General features: G+C 39.8%; 2 protein-coding genes across 2 annotated transcripts; both read right to left on the reverse strand.

Moving 5' to 3' along the window:
- Positions 1-3,742: 3,742 nt before the first annotated feature.
- LOC103556497 (olfactory receptor 6Z7-like) lies at positions 3,743-5,239 on the reverse strand. Its single transcript, XM_008528645.2, has one exon. It carries the CDS (start codon positions 5,237-5,239, stop codon positions 4,301-4,303), a length of 939 nt encoding a protein of 312 aa, XP_008526867.1. The 3' UTR covers positions 3,743-4,300.
- Positions 5,240-11,071: 5,832 nt separating this feature from the next.
- Positions 11,072-18,417, reverse strand: LOC139073572 (olfactory receptor 6Z7-like). The gene is made up of 3 exons (XM_070558684.1): positions 18,248-18,417; positions 14,124-14,226; positions 11,072-13,280 (listed from the first exon to the last, which is right to left on the reverse strand). Exon 3 carries the CDS (start codon positions 13,243-13,245, stop codon positions 12,307-12,309), a length of 939 nt encoding a protein of 312 aa, XP_070414785.1. The 5' UTR covers positions 13,246-13,280; positions 14,124-14,226; positions 18,248-18,417; the 3' UTR covers positions 11,072-12,306.
- Positions 18,418-18,511: the final 94 nt, after the last annotated feature.

Raw genomic sequence — 18,511 nt, forward strand, 5'->3', positions numbered from 1 at the left:
TTAAAACCTTTAAAATGGAGATGACATACACTTCTTAGAGATGATGTAAAAATTAAATTTATAGAGATGTGTACAGATCTAGCACAGTAATGGATACACATTGAGCAATCAATGAATATTAATAGATTTTTACCTCAACTCTAAAAATTGTGTGGCTCCTGACACTAATATAGCTCTTATTACCTTGATTGTAACTACTTACTTACTTTTTTCTCTTACCATGAAACTGTGACCTCAATGGAGAAGAGACTCTGTCTTCTTTTTCCCTATTTTTTTCAACAGAATGTTTGTTGATTTGTCAGGAAAAGCCTAAGACCTGGACCCTGATTCTTAGCAGGTTTTTCTTTAATGTGAGTTGTTTTGACTTTGGAATACTTGATCACGAATCACATAGGGATATCTAATGCAAAGGTAGTGGTGGAGGGAATAAGAGTCTAGGAGAAGGATGACCCGATGTCAAGTCTCCAAGGAATGGATTATAATGAATTTTAAAAGTCCTTTATTAATAAATATTTGCATAGTTTTCCAATTTTGCTACTACAAACATTGCTGCAGTAGATATCCTGGCACACTTCTCTTTTCCCATATATAGGAGTATACCCGTAAGATTCATTTAAGGAAGTAGAATTAATGGGTCAATATGCATTTAAACTTTTTATATGTATTACAAAATTGCCATCTGAAAATATGGCACTGATTTACATTCCCATAGAAGACATCTGAGAATGATTGCTTTATACTCCCTTAACTATACTTATTTTCCTGATTTTTTTCAATTTTTTACAACTCAGATGAAAAATGACATCATTGTTTTAATATGCATTTGTGTGCTTATCAGTGATGTGGCAGAATCAGGAGACTTCTTCCTCCTTGGCATGCTGGTAAATTACATCTCCAAGCATCCTTTGCATACCACTATGTCCACGTGACTAAATCCTGGCCAATGAAGTGTGGGCAGTAATGATGTATATAAATGCCAGGCCTGGCCCTTCAAACCTTGGATGATGCCTCATTCTCATTTTCTCCCTCTCTCTTTACTTGTCTGGAGAGAAAATATTAAATAGAGAACTCCAAGATTCTAGAGGATAACAATTGCTATAAGAAAGAACTTTGGGGTCCTGGAAAAATGCAGAGAATATAGCACCTCTTCTCAAGCTGCACTGATTTATGATGCAAGTGAGAAATAAACCTTGGTCATGTTGAGATGCTTTGATTTGGGGTAATTTGTTACAGTACTATATTGCACACTGCTTGTGTTGCCCTTCAAGGTCCCTTTAGACTCACCTCTTACTGCTAGAGACTTTGATGAGCTCCACATGGGTGTAACTGGAAAGCGTTTCATCTCCAATCTATGTCAAGTATGTCTTTCAACATGATCAGGGGTACTTTTAACATCACAGCAGGAGAAGCCTCACAGGAACACGCTCAGCATCATGTATGTGCAGTTCATAGGTGTGGAGGTATAAAATACACAATAATGCAAGGAGAGAGAAATAAAAGGTATAAAAATTGGAAATGGAGAAGGAAAACTATCATTATTTGCAGATAACATGACTTTACGTAGAAAATCCTAAGGAATCTATGAAACACATATTAGAGCTAACTCATGAGCTTGTCAAGATTGTAGGATACAAGAAAAATACACAGAAATCAGTTTTGTTTCTAAATACTAGATGTAACAATTGGAAAATAAAATTTACAAAACAATTAAATATACTATAGCACCAAAACCAGTAAATACATGGGAATAAATCTAATGAAAAACATGCATGACCCCCACAGTGAAAAGTCTAAAACATTGCTGACAGAAAGATTTAAAATGCTAAATAAATGGAAAGGCATACCATATTCCTGGGTCGGAAGATTCAGTATTGTTTAAAGTGTCAATTCTCCCCAAACTGATCTCTACATTCAATGTAGTCATAATCTAAGCAGGATTTTTTTTATAGAAATAAATAGCTGGTTCTAAAACTTATACAGAATGCAAAAAACCTTTGAGCCTTCAAGATAGTTCTATTTCAAACTATCTTGAGGACTTGAAACTATTTGGAGACCTCGAAATTCCTGACTTTAATACTTGCAATGGTGCTACAATAACCAAGACAATGTCACATTAGTAAAATAATAAACAAATAGATCCATGGAGAGTAAAATAAAGAGCTTAGAAATAGACCCACTTTTGTATGCTCAACCTGATTTTTTACAAAAATGTCAATGAAATTCAATAGAAGAGTCTTTTCAACAACCATGTGGTAAAACTGGGTCCACCATACATAAAAATTATTTTGAGTTGCATTATACACACAAGTGAAATATCAAAAACTATAAACCATAAAGGAGAAAACCAGGACTATATTTGTGACCAGGAAATGGAAAACTTTTCCTAGGATGCAAAAAACAATCATTGCACATTTAAATATTGATCATTCAGACTTCACCAAAATTTATAGCTTCCGTTTATTAAAAGGCACTATTAAGAAAATAGATAGGTAAGCCACAGATTGGAAAAAATATTAATAAAACATTTACATTACCAAGGGCATACATGAAGAATATATAAAGAACTCCTACAACTCAATAGAAAAAAATACACTAATGACCCATAAGTACATGAGAAATTGTTCAATAACCCTGGGCATGAGAGAAATGAAAATTAAAACCACAATGAGATATCCTTACACACCTACTAGAATGGCTAAAATTAAGGATTGACAACATTAAATGTTGATGAGAATGTGGAGCAACCAGAACTCTCATACAGTGCTGATGAGGATATAAAACTGTATACATACTTAAAGATATGTTTTGATAGTTTCTTACAATGTTAAACACACACCTATCTCTAGACCCAGTAATTCTACTGTGAGGTATTTATCCAAGAGAAATGAAGACATGTCCACAAAAGACTTGTAGACAAATGATCGTAGCAGCTTTATTCATAATTGCTGAAAACAACAAAGAACTCAAACTTCCATCAACAGGTGAAGGATAAACAAATGTGATATATTATACATCAGAATGCTACATAGCAATAAAAAAGGGTGAACTGATACACACAAAAATATGGATGTCTCATATTATACTGATCAAAAGAGGTCATACACAAAAGAATATATACTCTGGACTCCGTTTATATGAAGTTCTAGAACAGGCAAGAACTAACCTATGGAAAAATCGGAACAGTGGTTACCCCTGGAAGTAGAATTTACAGAGAAAGGGCATGATAAAATAAATAATATGTAATAAATGCCCTGTACATTAATAAGGGTGTGGGTATATGCATCCTTCAAAATATGTTGAATTTAACATCTAAGATTTGTGCATTTCACTTTATATAAATTTTAAAAAGAGGTAAAAACAAACACTGAGCTCTAGTTAGTAGGGCTGATTTCAAAGAAGTATGGGTTAGAAATTCATCAGTTATTTTCCTGAGTCCCAAATTCTAAAATAATGTTCTTGTTCTTAGGAAATATACACTAAAGCTTATGTGAGCGAAGGGGCACAATATCTCTAATTCACTCTCAAATAATTTAGAAAAAATAAGAAATAATTGTGTGTGAGAGAGACAGAGAGATAGAAAGACAGAATACAATAAACAAATGAGGCAAAATATAAATGGTTTGTGATAATACATAAAAGGTGTATCAGAGTTTGATGTGTTCCTGAAACTTTCTGTAAGTCTGAAATTATATCAAAATTCAAAGTCAACAAACCAAAAATAAAACTAAAGAAATCCATAGTTATTCATCTTGATTTTTTATTTAATATGTATATCTCACCCATATTTCCACATCAAACATAAAAATGTATTTCTTTTTATTTCATAGCCCAATGTTTATCTCAGAATGCATGTAATATAAGGTATTTAAGCCATTCACTTTTGATGGACATACAGATTGCTTCTGATTTTTTTTCGTTACAAAGATTCAGTAAACATCCTTGTACATGTTTTCTATCTCTCCTTGTGGGAACATACAGACACATTTGGTCAACATTTGTCAGTCTTCTAGGAATAAGATGATGGGATTGTTAGAGTTGGATTTCTTGCTTCACTATCAAAGTCGAGCATCTTGTCATGAAGTTACCGTTCATCTTTGATAACTTGCTTCCTCATGGATATTGCTCAGTCTTCTCATGGGTAATTCAGATTTTGTTATTGATTGATATGAACTCATTGTATATTAGGTGGGAAATATATTTCTTCAGTTTTTCATTTGCCTTTCAACATTATTTATGGTGTTTCATGGCCATGAAAGATTTTCAGTCCAGAGATGAGAGGTCCAATTATCCAAGACCAGGATCAAGGCCAGTGGAGAGTTTTCCGCAGCGCTGCATGGACCTCCTTGTTTCGCAGGCAGTAGATGATGGGGTTGCACATGGGTGTGACCACTGCGTAGATGACTGACAGCACCTTGTTTAGGTCCATGGATTTGATACGGCTGGGGCGACAGTAGATGAAGAGGGCTGCTGAGTAGAAGATGCCCACCACAACCAGGTGGGAGGCACAGGTGGAGAAGGCCTTACGTCGGGCAGCAGCTGAAGGCATGCGGAGCACAGCCACCCCAATGGCTGAGTAGGAGGCCAGAGCTACCAGCAGTGTTCCACAGAAGATGACAATGGCAGAGATGAAGTCCACCAGCTCTGTCAGGGCCACGTGGGTGCAAGATAGGTTGAGCAGAGGGGAGACATCACAGAAAAATTGGTTGAGGACATTGGGGCCACAATAGGACAAGGTGGCAACGCATGTTGTCTTGACTGCTGAGACCATCAGTCCACCAAGCCATGAGGACGAAGCTAAACTCAGGCAGACCTGGGGCCTCATGAGCAGCAGATAGTGGAGTGGGCGGCAGATGGCCACATAGCAGTCATAGGCCATGGAGGCCAGGAGGGTGCACTCCGTACAGATAAGGGAGACGAAGAAGAAGAGTTGGGTCATGCAGGCTGTGAAGGAGATATTGTAGGGCCCAGTCCACAGCCCCACCAGCAGGCTGGGCATGGTCACTGACACGTAGCACATCTCCAGGTAGCTCAGGTTGCCCAGGAAGAAGTACATGGGCTTGTGGAGCTCCCTGTGACTGCAGATGAGATAGATGATGAGTGTGTTCTCCAGGAGGATGAGCAGGTAGAGAGTCAGGAAGATGGCAAACAGGACATCCCTTATGTCTGGCCTTGTGGACAAACCCAGCAAGACAAATTGCTGGACTCTTGTCATGTTGGCCAACTCCAGGGACCTCTCCATCTGCAGAGAGACAAATAAAGTTTGTTCACATTCTGGTTCCTGGAGGGACACACTAGTAAAAAAAACTATCAGTAGGATGTTACAGTGCCTGGAGACTCTAGTGAATTTTCTAGCCCTGCTTCTGTCGGAAATTGAGTGTTAAATAGACAGACGATGTAGATTCATGAGATAAACTCTGAACATGAGAGCGAATGTCTTGGTTACTCTGGCTATTCTTAGTAAAGCTACGTCTTCATACAAACAACTCCACCACCTGAAAATTGGGAGGCTAACATTTGCCTCCCATGAGGTTGTTATAATAATATAAGCGAAGCAAAGGACGGCAAACTGCTGTACCAAATAAGAAATTAGAGCTGTTGTTTGAGTTCTGAAGAAAATTTTCTTTTTAAATAAATTTTTCCATTCCTTTATGCTCTACACAGGAATTTATGAGTGTTCTGTAAATCTGGAATAGAGCCAGACTGTCGTCTCTCTCCTGTAAACGTGTTCCTCTGCTCTTACGTAATTTTATTTTCTAGAATTATATTATGCTGTGGTTCACCAAGTACAATACTCAAGAAAGACAAAGGGGCAGTTTCCTCTCTGAATCACAGAGGGATTCCCACAAAAATTGACACACCTTTCAGCAGAGGTTTGGAAATGTCATTTATTGTATTCAATCTCTGTGATCATATACACGTATATGTATACTTATGTTATTTCCACACTGTTGTATCTGAGAAAGTTAAGGCCCGCAGAAGAAATTATTGAGGTAAACTGGGGCACTCAATCTAATCATGAAAACTTTTATGATTCATTGAGCCCCTACTGTGAGTGAGTAACCTGCCAAAAAACCACCTTGTTCTATTTCTGGTTCTGTGCCAAAGGGCAGGTATAGGGTGCAGATAGCTAAATTCACTTGCCCAAGATCACTCAGCTGGGAAATGACAGGACTGGGAAGGAAACACAGCTGGGTCAAACTTTGGTGCTGTGCCAATTCCTTTGCACCACATTGTCACAATCAAGCCCAGGGAGGCAGAAAAGTCTTCTACATCTGAGACATGAAGAGCAGAGAGCTGGCAAATAAGTCAACTAGACAGTCCTTCTGACTATCAGATATCATTCACAGGATTCATTCAATGACATTTATTGAGCTTCCCCTTATATGCTAGGCACTGAGAATACATGAGTGAGCATACAGAGACCACCTGTGGGGAGCTGACTTCTTGTGAGAAAGAGAGACAACATCAGTTTCTCATGGACCAAGGCTTCCAGGCCACTCTCTGTAATGGTCACTATTTTGCACAACACCAAGTTGCTCCATCAAAGGAAAATACATGATTACACCTGGCGATTCTCCCCTGGACCAACATCCAGGCTGATGATGTCAAGATTCAGCCACCAGGTTTGTGTAGAAGACCCTTAGATGATCTGACAGCCTCCCATTCAATTTTCCTCTATAGAAAAGAGAGAATAGAAATCTCTCTCTGTCTCTGCATTCTTGTAAGTAAAAGGCATTTTATTTTACGTCTTATCTTATAAGATAATACATTTACAGGTAACAAAAAACATTCAAGTAAATGTCGCTCTCATCCTTGTCCATTAGCCCTCCCCACAAGAAAACCACCAAACCAGTTTCTTGGGTGGACCTCAAGAAATGGTTCTTGGGAACACTCTCCTGTGTAGGTATATGGGTCTCGCTAATCATAAAGGGTAACATACTGGACATACTTTCTGCACCTCAAAATTTTTGTTAATAATATATCTTGAAATTAATTCCATATCTGTATGGAGATGACATTTTCTGTTTTAATAGGTGCAGAATAGTTCCTTGTATGGATGCAACATAACTGTACTTCCATGCTAGGGATCTCCACTGTCCTCCCGAGACATCATAAAGATCATAGAAGGTCTGATTTGCCTATTAATCTCCAGATCCCTGCTCAGTGCCTGGTACATTGATTTTGTTTTGATGAAAGTAAATGGGTCAATGTAAGGATACACGTGAAAAGAGCTTGAACACAAGGCTAGTGCATTTGGGCTTCACCCTATATGTAATGTGCATCCATGGAGGGCATGAGGGCTTTGGATTCATTTAACAAACGCTGATGCCTGCGGGAATATTTTCCAATATTTATTGAGCACCTACTGTATGCCAGCCCCAGTTCTAAGAATGTCCATGTATTAACTCATTTCTTCTTCACAAAAACTCTGGTGAAATAGAACATCTAACACCATCTAATGGAGAAAAGGCTGTGCTGGCCCATCAGTTGGAATATGCCTATTCCAATGAAGTTCAATGTGTATAGATGGGAACAGACTTTATTAAACAAACTCTAAATTTCAGCTTGATTCCAGAGAGTGAGAAGGTGGAGGTGGCACTGGCTACATTAATTCAGGCCACGAGGGAAGTGACCCTGAGGAGATGATATTTGAATAGAGACTTGGAAGATGAGAGGGGTCCAGAAATGCACAGAGTTGAGGCAAACAGAATTGTACACAGAGGGAATAGCAAGTGCAAAGGTCTTTGGTGAGAAGGAATAGCATATTCCATGAATCATGAGGAGGTCCTTGGGGCTTTGCTTAGAAGCAAGAATATCAGAAAGGAGATGAGAATGTAGGGGCGTCCAAGGGCCAGTGCACATAAAGCCCTGGGAATGTAGGATTTTTGCAGTCATTTACCGCAATTAACAGTGAAGCAAACACTGGAGAATTTTAAGTCCCTTCTTCAATATAATGTTCCAGGCACTCTTGCAAGAATTTGGCATGTTATTTTATTCTCTCAAATATACTATAAAAAAAAAAGCTATTGCTACCATTACTGGGTAAGAAGGATGACAGATTCAGAAAGTCAAAGTTAGTGGCTCAAAGTTAAATGGCAAATAAAGGAAAAAACTTAGAATCATTCTAATCCTTGCACTCTGTTCACTCTTCCTGATTATTATAAACATCTGATTCTAGTATTCTAAATGGCAAACAAATAATAATGGTGGGACTAGTAGTCATAATGATTACTATGTATTCAGCTCTTCCTAAGTGCCAGGTGTGCTAAAAGCTTTTGATCTTTTGCCATAGTATAGATCCTTAGAAGTCACAGAACCTCTATGAGGCCGCTATTATCACCCCAATTCTGCAGATGAGGAATCCACCTCAGAGAAGTAAGAGCACGAACTTAACCACTTGGCCACAGGGCCAGCCCCAGTGTGCCAATTTTTCATAAGAAAGATGCCTACTGTGCGCTAGAATGTTAGGGATGAAAGGGGTTTTGAGAGAGATTCTTCCAAGTTATATAAGAGGAAATCCTGAGGAACTTCATGCAGGAAAGGTTTTGTTGTTATCACTTTTTTTCTAGTTACAGAGAATCAGTTTTCTGAGAAGCCAGATGTGTAAAGGTTAGGAAGTGTTTGATCTTAAAGTTCCAGGGAAAGAGTAAGGAATATGAGCTAACTTAATCTGGTACATACATTACTGCATTTATTGTCGGGCTGGGGAACTGATGTCAGAGATGTGAATCCAGCAATGTAAGTTTTCCCAACCATGTAGTAGAACTTGCACTCCAACAAATATTTCCTGGATGTAAGTCCAATTACTGTTCTTTTTTGTAGGCTATGGAGTCACACATCAGTCCAAGAAAAGCTCAGCTATACTTCATCCTAGTGATGTGACTTTGGACTCCCTGATCTTTCTGAGCCTCAGTTTCCAAATCAGTACAGTGGGGATATTGCCAGTTTTCCTCATGGAGTTATTGTGAGGATTAAATAAAAAATATAGCCACATACATAGTTAGCGGCTATAAAGTTTCAGACTTTTATCAAAGTTCACACCAATGTCAGTCCTAGGGGTTGAATCTATTCTTTCTCCCGATCAAGGACTCCTCACAGCTGAACATCAGTCCTGTTTGGTGGGGCTGTCCTTGGTGCTGAACCCGGGCTCTTTATGAAATTGTATTTGGCTGCTTGGAGCCACTCTCTCTGCAATCTTAAACAAGACCCCTCACCTAAACCGTTTATGGTTCTTCAAGTGGTGTTGTCATCAATATTGGAGTCCTCCTAGGTCGAGCTCTGGATGGTGGAGCTCTCGTTTGTTCTGGAGAAGAACTGCTCATCCTCCCTTCTCCTTCCACCCTTCCCTTCCCCTGAGATTCCTTGCTCAGTCTCCTTCCTGGTTCTGCCTCTGATCATTCTCCTCCCATCCATATCCACTCAACAACCATCTCCTCCACGAATCCTTTTCTGAGTTACCATTCCTGACTGAGGATGTCAAATATACTGAGATATCGCTCAATAATCTGTAGAGGAACCAATATGTGCACCCCCAAAGGGTCACAGAAGCATCCTGAAGTTCAGAACCAGAATATTCAAAGGCTATTCTATCTCAAAAACATTGGTAATTCATGAATTATTTGCCAACAGCTGTGCTAGTTTCAAAGGTGATATAGTGGTGAATAAGAGCTTGTTTCTGCTCCCTAGAGGAATTGGGACCACGATGCTTTCTAACTATATTTTGTATATTTTCTTCTGTATATTATGATGTTTTGACACCTTAAGAAACTTTTCTGGCTGGAGAGAGACTGCCCCTCCCTGGGCTAGACAATTTTTAGAGATAGCAAAAAAGTCAACCAGGAACATGCCTTTGATATGCAAACTAACCAATCTAGAACCAGACCTCCTCTATCTGTCCCTTGCACCCCAGGAGGCAATATTCCTCTGCCTGAGTCACCCCATGGCCAAGTGCCAGGCAACTAGGGACCAACCCTATAGCCCAAAGCCTGCTGAAATTATACAAACTAGCCAGTCCAAGTTATTTGCTCTATCCTCCCTTGCTTTTCCCTCAGAAACCGAAATAAAGGTAGTGGCCCAAGCATCTTCTGGATTCTGACCTCCCTGGTGTCTTTCCCACGTGACCTTGCATAGTGATCCTCTTGTCTCTAGGAACTGTGAGTATAAAACTTTGTTTTTTACTGAGCCTCTACTCTGTCTTCTCTTGTGGCCACACCTGACTAACCATCTCATAGAAGAATATGAGACACTAGCTCTATTATCTTGAGTAGGCTTTAACTTAACCTCTTCATGCTTCAGATGTGTATTATTCAAGTATAGAGAAAGTCATTCCTACCTTGAAATATACAGTTCCTTTTCTGTTTAAGGAAGGGCAATATAGTGTCAGGGTCAAATCTTGGGCTCAGAGTTATACAGAAGTGGGTTTGAATCTTATTGCCCTAAGTGAAACTCAAAATTTCTCTCATGAAAAAACAGACTTTGGTCTGATAGAAGTCTTTAATTCCACTCCATTCCACAAAGATTTTTCAAGTAAGGGCTTTGTAAAAAGAAGCAATGTTCCAGGAGTGGTGGACATGAATGAACCAGGGTTATGGCATCCAACTGTTTGCACACTGATAATTTTCAAATGTTTCAAGTGGCATGATGAAAACAAAGCCACTGAATTCATTTAAGCCTCCTTTTCCTAACCTGTAATGCCGGAGTAATTGTTCTTTCCTTAGAATTAATCAATTCTATATAATAGTAGCTACCAAATACCAGATCCTTCCAGATGGTAGAACAGACTGATTAAAAGCAAGGACTTTGAAGTCAGATAAACATGAGTAAGGATGTCTCTCCCTTACTAATTGTATTGTATTCAAGAAGCCATTTGACCTATCTATGCCTAGAGATGTGTTAATCTCTAGTAGAGTGTATTAATATAGTCTATAGTGATATAACAACTACTTCTGGGGGCTAAATCAGTTAATATCGATAGTATTTAGAGTTGGTACCAGATATTCCTTGAGTATTCTATAAAAGAAATTCTTCCTGCTGTTCCTTATCTTCACCCCCAAAGAATTTGTGTCCTCACCTGATGGCTGAAGGACACCAGGTACAGATCCTTCCTGCTGATGCTGCACGTGGAGAAGGCTCTGATGCCCACGTCGATTGGGCGTCTGCTCAGAGGAGGAGATGCCAAGGAATGGAGGAATTGCTTTTCAGTCCACTTTGGAAGGAGCTGTTCCAGGTCCTGAAAGAGGCATCCACCCCACCCTTGTTTCTCTCTGCTGTTCTAGATGCTCTGAGTTACTGAGTTGACTATCCTCACAGTGAGAACGAGGCAGGGAGGCAGGCTTACTGGAGCTCTTGACCTCAGAGACCTCCCGTGGTCTCTGTGGATTTGGAGAAGTGGTGAAGTGTAAAACTTTTTTATTGATGCTCTGCAGAGGCTTAAGGAGAGGAGGAGCCTCAGGCCATCATTCATTGACTTATTTCTTCCCAAATGTCTCGTCTTGTGCTTGGAGCCTGAGGCATGAAGATGAATTAGAAACTGCTCCTGCTGTCAGTTGATCAATTCTGGGTTTTGGGGAGCAGGTTAACATGCAAATGCATGTTCATAATTTGCTCTGAGAAGCTTTAAGGCATCTGAAGATCACAGGAGAGGGCCTTCTGCCTCAATATACTCTTGAAATTTTTCTGTAAGTTTGAAATTATATCAAAATTGAAGGTTAACAAAAAATACAAGATGAAAGAATTTCATACAATGTTTTATTTGATTTTTTATTTAACATATATCCTTGCCAAATTTCCAAGTCAAGACACACAAGTCTGTTTCTTTTTAACAGTCCAATGTTTATTGGAATGAATGTACTGTAATACAGTTAACCCATGTGCTGGATGGACATGTAGGTTGTTTCTGATCTTTTTTCATTACAAAGATGCAATGAATGCCCTTGTACGTTATCTATCTCTACTTGTGGGATCATATAGACACATTTGTGAAATACTTGTCAATTTTAGAGAAATAAAAGTAATTGAATTGTTAAATTTGCATTCCTTGGTGTACTAATAAAGTTAAACATCTTGTCATGTGAGTTATCAGTCATTCATCATTCATCCTTGATGACTTGCTTTCTCATGGACATTGTTCACATTTATCTTGGGTAGCTAAGATTTTGTTATTCATTGATAGGAATTTACTGTAGATTAGCTGGAAAATATATTTCTCTGGTATTTCACTTGCCTTTCAATTTTATTTATGGTGTTTTGGGGGCCATGAAAAATTTTCAATCAGAAGATAAGGGGTCTAACTTCCCAAGACCAGGATCAAGGCCAGTGGAGAGTTTTCCGCAGCGCTGCATGGACCTCCTTGTTTCGCAGGCAGTAGATGATGGGGTTGCACATGGGTGTGACCACTGCGTAGATGACTGACAGCACCTTGTTTAGGTCCATGGATTTGATACGGCTGGGGCGACAGTAGATGAAGAGGGCTGCTGAGTAGAAGATGCCCACCACAACCAGGTGGGAGGCACAGGTGGAGAAGGCCTTACGTCGGGCAGCAGCTGAAGGCATGCGGAGCACAGCCACCCCAATGGCTGAGTAGGAGGCCAGAGCTACCAGCAGTGTTCCACAGAAGATGACAATGGCAGAGATGAAGTCCACCAGCTCTGTCAGGGCCACGTGGGTGCAAGATAGGTTGAGCAGAGGGGAGACATCACAGAAAAATTGGTTGAGAACATTGGGGCCACAGTAGGACAAGGTGGCAATGCATGTTGTCTTGGCCACTGAGACCAGGAGCCCACCAAGCCATGAGGACAAAGCTAAGCTCAGGCAGACCTGGGGCCTCATGAGGAGCAGATAGTGGAGTGGGCGGCAGATGGCCACATAGCGGTCATAGGCCATGGAGGCCAGGAGGGTGCACTCTGTGCCGATGAGGACTATGAAGAAGAAGAGTTGGGTCATGCAGGCTGTGAAGGAGATATTGTAGGGCCCAGTCCACAGCCCCACCAGCAGGCTGGGCATGGTCACTGACACGTAGCACATCTCCAGGCAGCTCAGGTTGCCCAGGAAGAAGTACATGGGCTTGTGGAGCTCACTGTGACTGCAGATGAGATAGAGGATGAGTGTGTTCTCCAAGAGGGTCAGCAGATAGAGGGTCAGGAAGATGGCAAACAGGACATCTCTTATGTCTGGCCTTGTGGACAAACCCAGCAAGACAAATTGCTGGACTCTTGACATGTTGGCCAACTCCAGGGACTTGTCCATCTTTGGAGAGACAAAATTTCTTGACGTTCTGGTCCCTGCAGAGACATAGTGGTAAAAAAAAAAAGGGGGGAGGGAATATGTTCACTGTGCATGAAGATCTTAGGGACTCGGCTACCCAACTTCTCTTGGAAATTGACTATTATAGAGAAATGTAGATTCATCAGACAAACTCTGAACATGAGATCTTTGTCTTTACTCTGGTCATCTCCTTAGTAAATCTGTGTCCTCATACAAACAATTCGACCACCTGAAAATTGGGAAAGTAACATTTCCTCCTATCAGATTGTTATAATAAATAAAACAATGAGTGGCAAATTGCAATACCAAATAAGAAACTAGAATTATTCTTATTTTGGTTCTGAAGAAAAGTGCTTTTTTTATATTAGGCTTTTTTCTTTCTTTTTAAACTCTACACAGGAATTTAGGAGTATTCTATAAATCTAGAGTAGAGCAAGACTGTCAGCTTTCTTTTTTGAAAACGTTCCTCTTCTCTTAACGCAAATTTATTTCAAGAATTGTATTAGACTATGAGTCACCAATGATAATGTTCCAAAAGCACAAAGAGGGAAGAATTTCCACAAAATTGACATGCCTTTCAGCAGAAGGTTGGAAACGTCATTTGTTGTACCCAATCTCTGTGAACACACACAGATATAGGCGTTATTTCCTCATTGATATATTTCAGAAAGTTGAGTTTCACAGAGGAAATTATTAATGTAGATTGGGGCACACACTCTCATAACTAACATTTCTATAATTCATAATTAGCACTTATACAGTTCCTATCATGCATCAGTAACCTGCCATAAAACATAGTTATATTTTCTGGTTCTGTGCCACAAAGCAGGCATAGAGCTCAAACAGGTAAATTCACTTGCCCAAGACCAGACAGCCAGGAAGCAAACAGCTGGATCAGACTTCAGTGATGTTTAATTCCGTTGTACCACATCACCACAATCAAGCCTGAACAGTCTTCTACACCTGAGAAGTAGAGTGGAGAGTAAAGAGCTGGCAAATAACCCAACAAGAGAGTCCTTCTGATTATAGAGTGTCATACACAGCGTTCATTCAATGACATTCATTGAGCTTCACTTTATACTCTCAGCACTGGGAATACATGAGTGAACACACAGAGACAGTACCCATCAGTAATGAGCTGACTTCTTGTGAAAAAGAGAGACAATGAACAAGCAAGCCGGTAAAAAGACAAGGAGTTTCAGAAGGGGTTGCTCTTGCCCCTGACACCTTACCCCATTGACCCTCCCCCTTGAGGCAACCACCAAACCAGTTTCCTGGGTGTACTTCCAGAGATAGTTCTGGTGAACACTCTCGTGTATAGGTGCATAGGTCTTGGTACACATAAAGAGTAGCATACTAGACATGCTTTCTCCATCTCGAATTTTCATTAGTAATATAGCTTGAAACTACTCCCACATCAGCACAGAGCTGACCCCAACGATTTTAATAGCTGGAGAATAGTGTCTTGTGTGGATGCAGCATAACAACCAGTTTCATACTAGAGATCTTTTCGGCTCCCCCAGGACGTGATGTCTTGGGGTACACCTGATTTGTGTGCTAATTCCCAGATCCTAGCATAGTGCCTGGTACAATAGTTTCATTGTGATGAGCATAATGCATCACTGGCAGTACTGTAACAGGAAAGACCTTGACCACAAGGACAACAATGCATTTGCGTTTCACCTGCATGTAATGTGGACACAGGGAGTGCATGATGAGGGCTTTGGATCCATTTAACAAACTGTGATGTTTGTGGGCACATTCTCTAACATTTATTGAGCACTCACTGTGTGCCAGACCCAGTACTAAAAATGTCCATGTGTTAACTCATTTCTTCTTCACAAAAACTCTGGTGAAATAGAAAATCTAACACCAACTGATGGAGAAAAGGCTGTGCTGGTCCATCAGTGGGAATGTGCCTATTCCAATGAAGTTCAGTGTGTATAGATGGAAACAGACTTTATTAAACAAAATCTGAATTCCAACCTGATTCCAGAGAGTGAGAAGGTGGAGGTGGTACTGGCTACATTAGTTCAGGCCATGAGGGAAATGACCCTGAGGAGGTGATATTTGAATGGAGGCTTGGAAGATGAGAGGGGTCCAGAAATGCTCAGAAGTGAGGTGAACAGCATTGTACACAGAAGGAATAGCAAGTGCAAAGGCCCTTGGGTGAGAAGGGAATGGCATATTCCATGAATCATGAGGAAGTCTTCTCTGTTGGGCTTAGGAGCAAGAAGATCAGGAGATGAGAATGTAGGAGTGTCCAAGGACCAGTGCACATGAAGCCTTGGGAAATTAAGATTTTTACAGTCATTTGCCACAACTAAAAGTGCAGCAATGATCATAGGGTTTATTAAGTTCCTCCTTTAATTTTACAGGCACAGTGCCAGGGATTTTATATGTTATTTTACTCACTTTTCTCAAGGACCCTGTAAAAAATGCTATCATTATCCTTATTGTACTAGGAAGATGGCTGAAGTTCAGAAAGTAATAACAATCTGCTCAAAATCATAATCGCCAAAAAGGGAAATGGGGACAAAACAGAATAATTCTAATCCACACGTGCAGCCATTCTTTCTGAATATTATAACAATCAACATTCTAAATGCTAAATAATAATCACAGTGATAGTAATAACTACTGCGTGTTAAGTTCTTTCTGCGTGCCACACACAGTGCTAAATGTATTCCATGCTTATCTCTTTAAAGTCTCACAAACCTCCATGAAGATGCTGTTACTACTCCAATTGTTCAGGGATAAATCAAGCCCAGAGTAATAAGCAACTTTCCCAAGACACAGAGCAATGACTACTAGAACTGGGATGCAAACTGAGGGCTCTATGAATCCAAATCTTTCCTTTTCTCCACATCTTCTAATGACTTTTTATATCTTTAGTTCTAGTAGAGTTTCCACTTCACATTTAAAAATATTAAATTGGACAAACTAATGATAAAATCAATATTGCCAAATTTTTAGTAGAAATATGCCTACTCTGCACAAAAATGTTAGAGATGGAAGATGTTTTGAGAGACAGCCTCTCAAGTTGTCTAAATAGGAAGCTTGAGGAACTTCATTCATGAAAGAATTTGTTGCTTTTATTTTTTTCCTAGTTGAAGAGAATCAGAGTTTTCTGAGAAGCCAGATTTGCAGATTTGTAGATGTTGGGAGATGTTTGATCTTAAGGTTCTGTACGAAAGCATAAAGAATATGAGCTAATTTAATCCTCAGGACAAATAAATATTGTGTACATTACTGCACTTATTATATAGGTTGGAAAATTGATGCTCAGGGATGTGAATACACCAATTCATTTTCACAGCCATTAAGTAGAATTTGTACTACAATAAATGGTTCCAGGCTGTAAGTTCAGTCATCTTTTCACAGTCTCTTGAATCAGACACCAGTCCAAGATCCAGAAATAGCTCATTCCAGTGATATGATTTTGGGCTACTCCTTGCATTTTATGAGCATCAGTTTCCAAATCAGTACAATGGAGATACTGCCATTTTTCCTTATAGAGTTACTGAGAGGATAAGATTACAATTATAGGCACATGTAGTTGGTGGTTGTAAAAGTTCAGACTTTTATGGAAGTTCACACCAGCATCAATCCTGGTTGGGTGGATCTATCTTTCGTCCCTGTAAAGGTCTCACTACCTGAGCATCAGTCCTGGCTGGCGGGTCTGTCCTTGGTGCTGAACACGGGCTTCCCATGAAATTGGGTTTGGCTACTTGTGGTAATCTCTCTGCAGTCTTAAATAAGACCCCTCACCTAATCAGTTTCTGGTTCCTCATGTCTTCAATGTTAAAAAGAAGCCCTCGCCAGCCTAGGTTTAGTAATGGTTGGCGGAGGCCTCCTTTGTTCTGGAGAAGAACTCCTCATCCTCCATTCTTCCTATATCTTTCCCTTCCGCTGAGATTTCTTACTTCCCCCAATTTGTGGTTCTGCCTCTGATCTTCATTATTCTCCCTTTTGTTTCCACTCGATACTCACATCCTCCAAGAACCCTTTTGGAGTTACCATTCCTAACTTAAGACTTCAGATGAACCAAGATATCCTTGGATAACCTGTAGTAAAACCAGTAAGTGCACCCCCAAGGGGTCACATTAGCATCCTGAATCCCAGAACTAGATACTCAGAGACTATTTGATCTCAAAAATATTCATTATCCATGAATTATTTGCTAACAGCTATGTGAGGTTTGAAGGAGATATGGTGGTGAATAAGAACTCGTTCCTGGTCCCCAGAAGAATTTGGGCCATGATGCTTTCTATATCTGTTGCCTTGAGCATTCTACTTATCCTCTTCATGTTTCATTTTTATGTTATTCAGAAATATAGATTATCATCTCTCCCTCGAACTTTATAATTTCTCCGCTGGAGGAATAGGGGCAACATAACGTGGTGGTAAAAGCTTGGGCTTAGACTTATACATAAGTGGGTTTGAATCCTGATGTCCTGGATGAAACTCAGAATTTCTCTCATGAGAAAATAGACTCTTGGCTGGTAAAGTCTTTAATATTCTTTAATTCCACTCTATTCCAAAATATTTATTAAGTAAGGGCTTTGTGCAAAGAAGCAGTGCCAACAGTGGTGAATATATCAACATAAATGAACCTCGGTTTCAGCCTCAAAGTGTTTAAGAACTTTCAAGCAGTGTAACTCTATGAAAGTTACTTAATCCATCTAGACCTCCTTTGCTTATTCTGTAATGTAGGAGTAATTGTTCTTTACTTAGAATTAATAATGCATGTAATAGTAGCTCCTAAATGCAATGCCTCTTTGAGATGGTAGAACATAGTGGTTAAAAACAAAGCCTTGGAAGTCAAACAGCCGTGAGTTACAGGTTATCTCTCCATATTAATTGTACTGTCTTCAGGAAGCCATTTGAGCTATTTTGACTTATGAATTAATATACATTATGGAGATAACTATTAAGAGACAGTAAAATCAGTTGCTATCTCTAAAATATTTAGAGTCGGTACCTGGTATGCCTTGGGTATCCTATCAAAGAAAGTTTCTTTCTGTTGTTCTTTGTCTTCACCCCCAAAGAAGATTTGGTTTCCTCATTTGACAGTTGAAGGACAACAGGTACAGATCCTTACTTGCTGATTCTGCACCTGGAAGAGGCTCCATGCACGGATAGATTTAGCTCCTGCCCAAAAGGGGAAATGCCAAGGAATGGAAGAATTGCCTTTCAGCCCATCTTGGAAGGAGCTGTTCTTGGTCCTGAACAAGATATCCACCCC

This window comes from Equus przewalskii, chromosome 9 (assembly GCF_037783145.1).
Source record: "Equus przewalskii isolate Varuska chromosome 9, EquPr2, whole genome shotgun sequence".
Taxonomy (NCBI): Eukaryota; Metazoa; Chordata; class Mammalia; order Perissodactyla; family Equidae; genus Equus; species Equus przewalskii.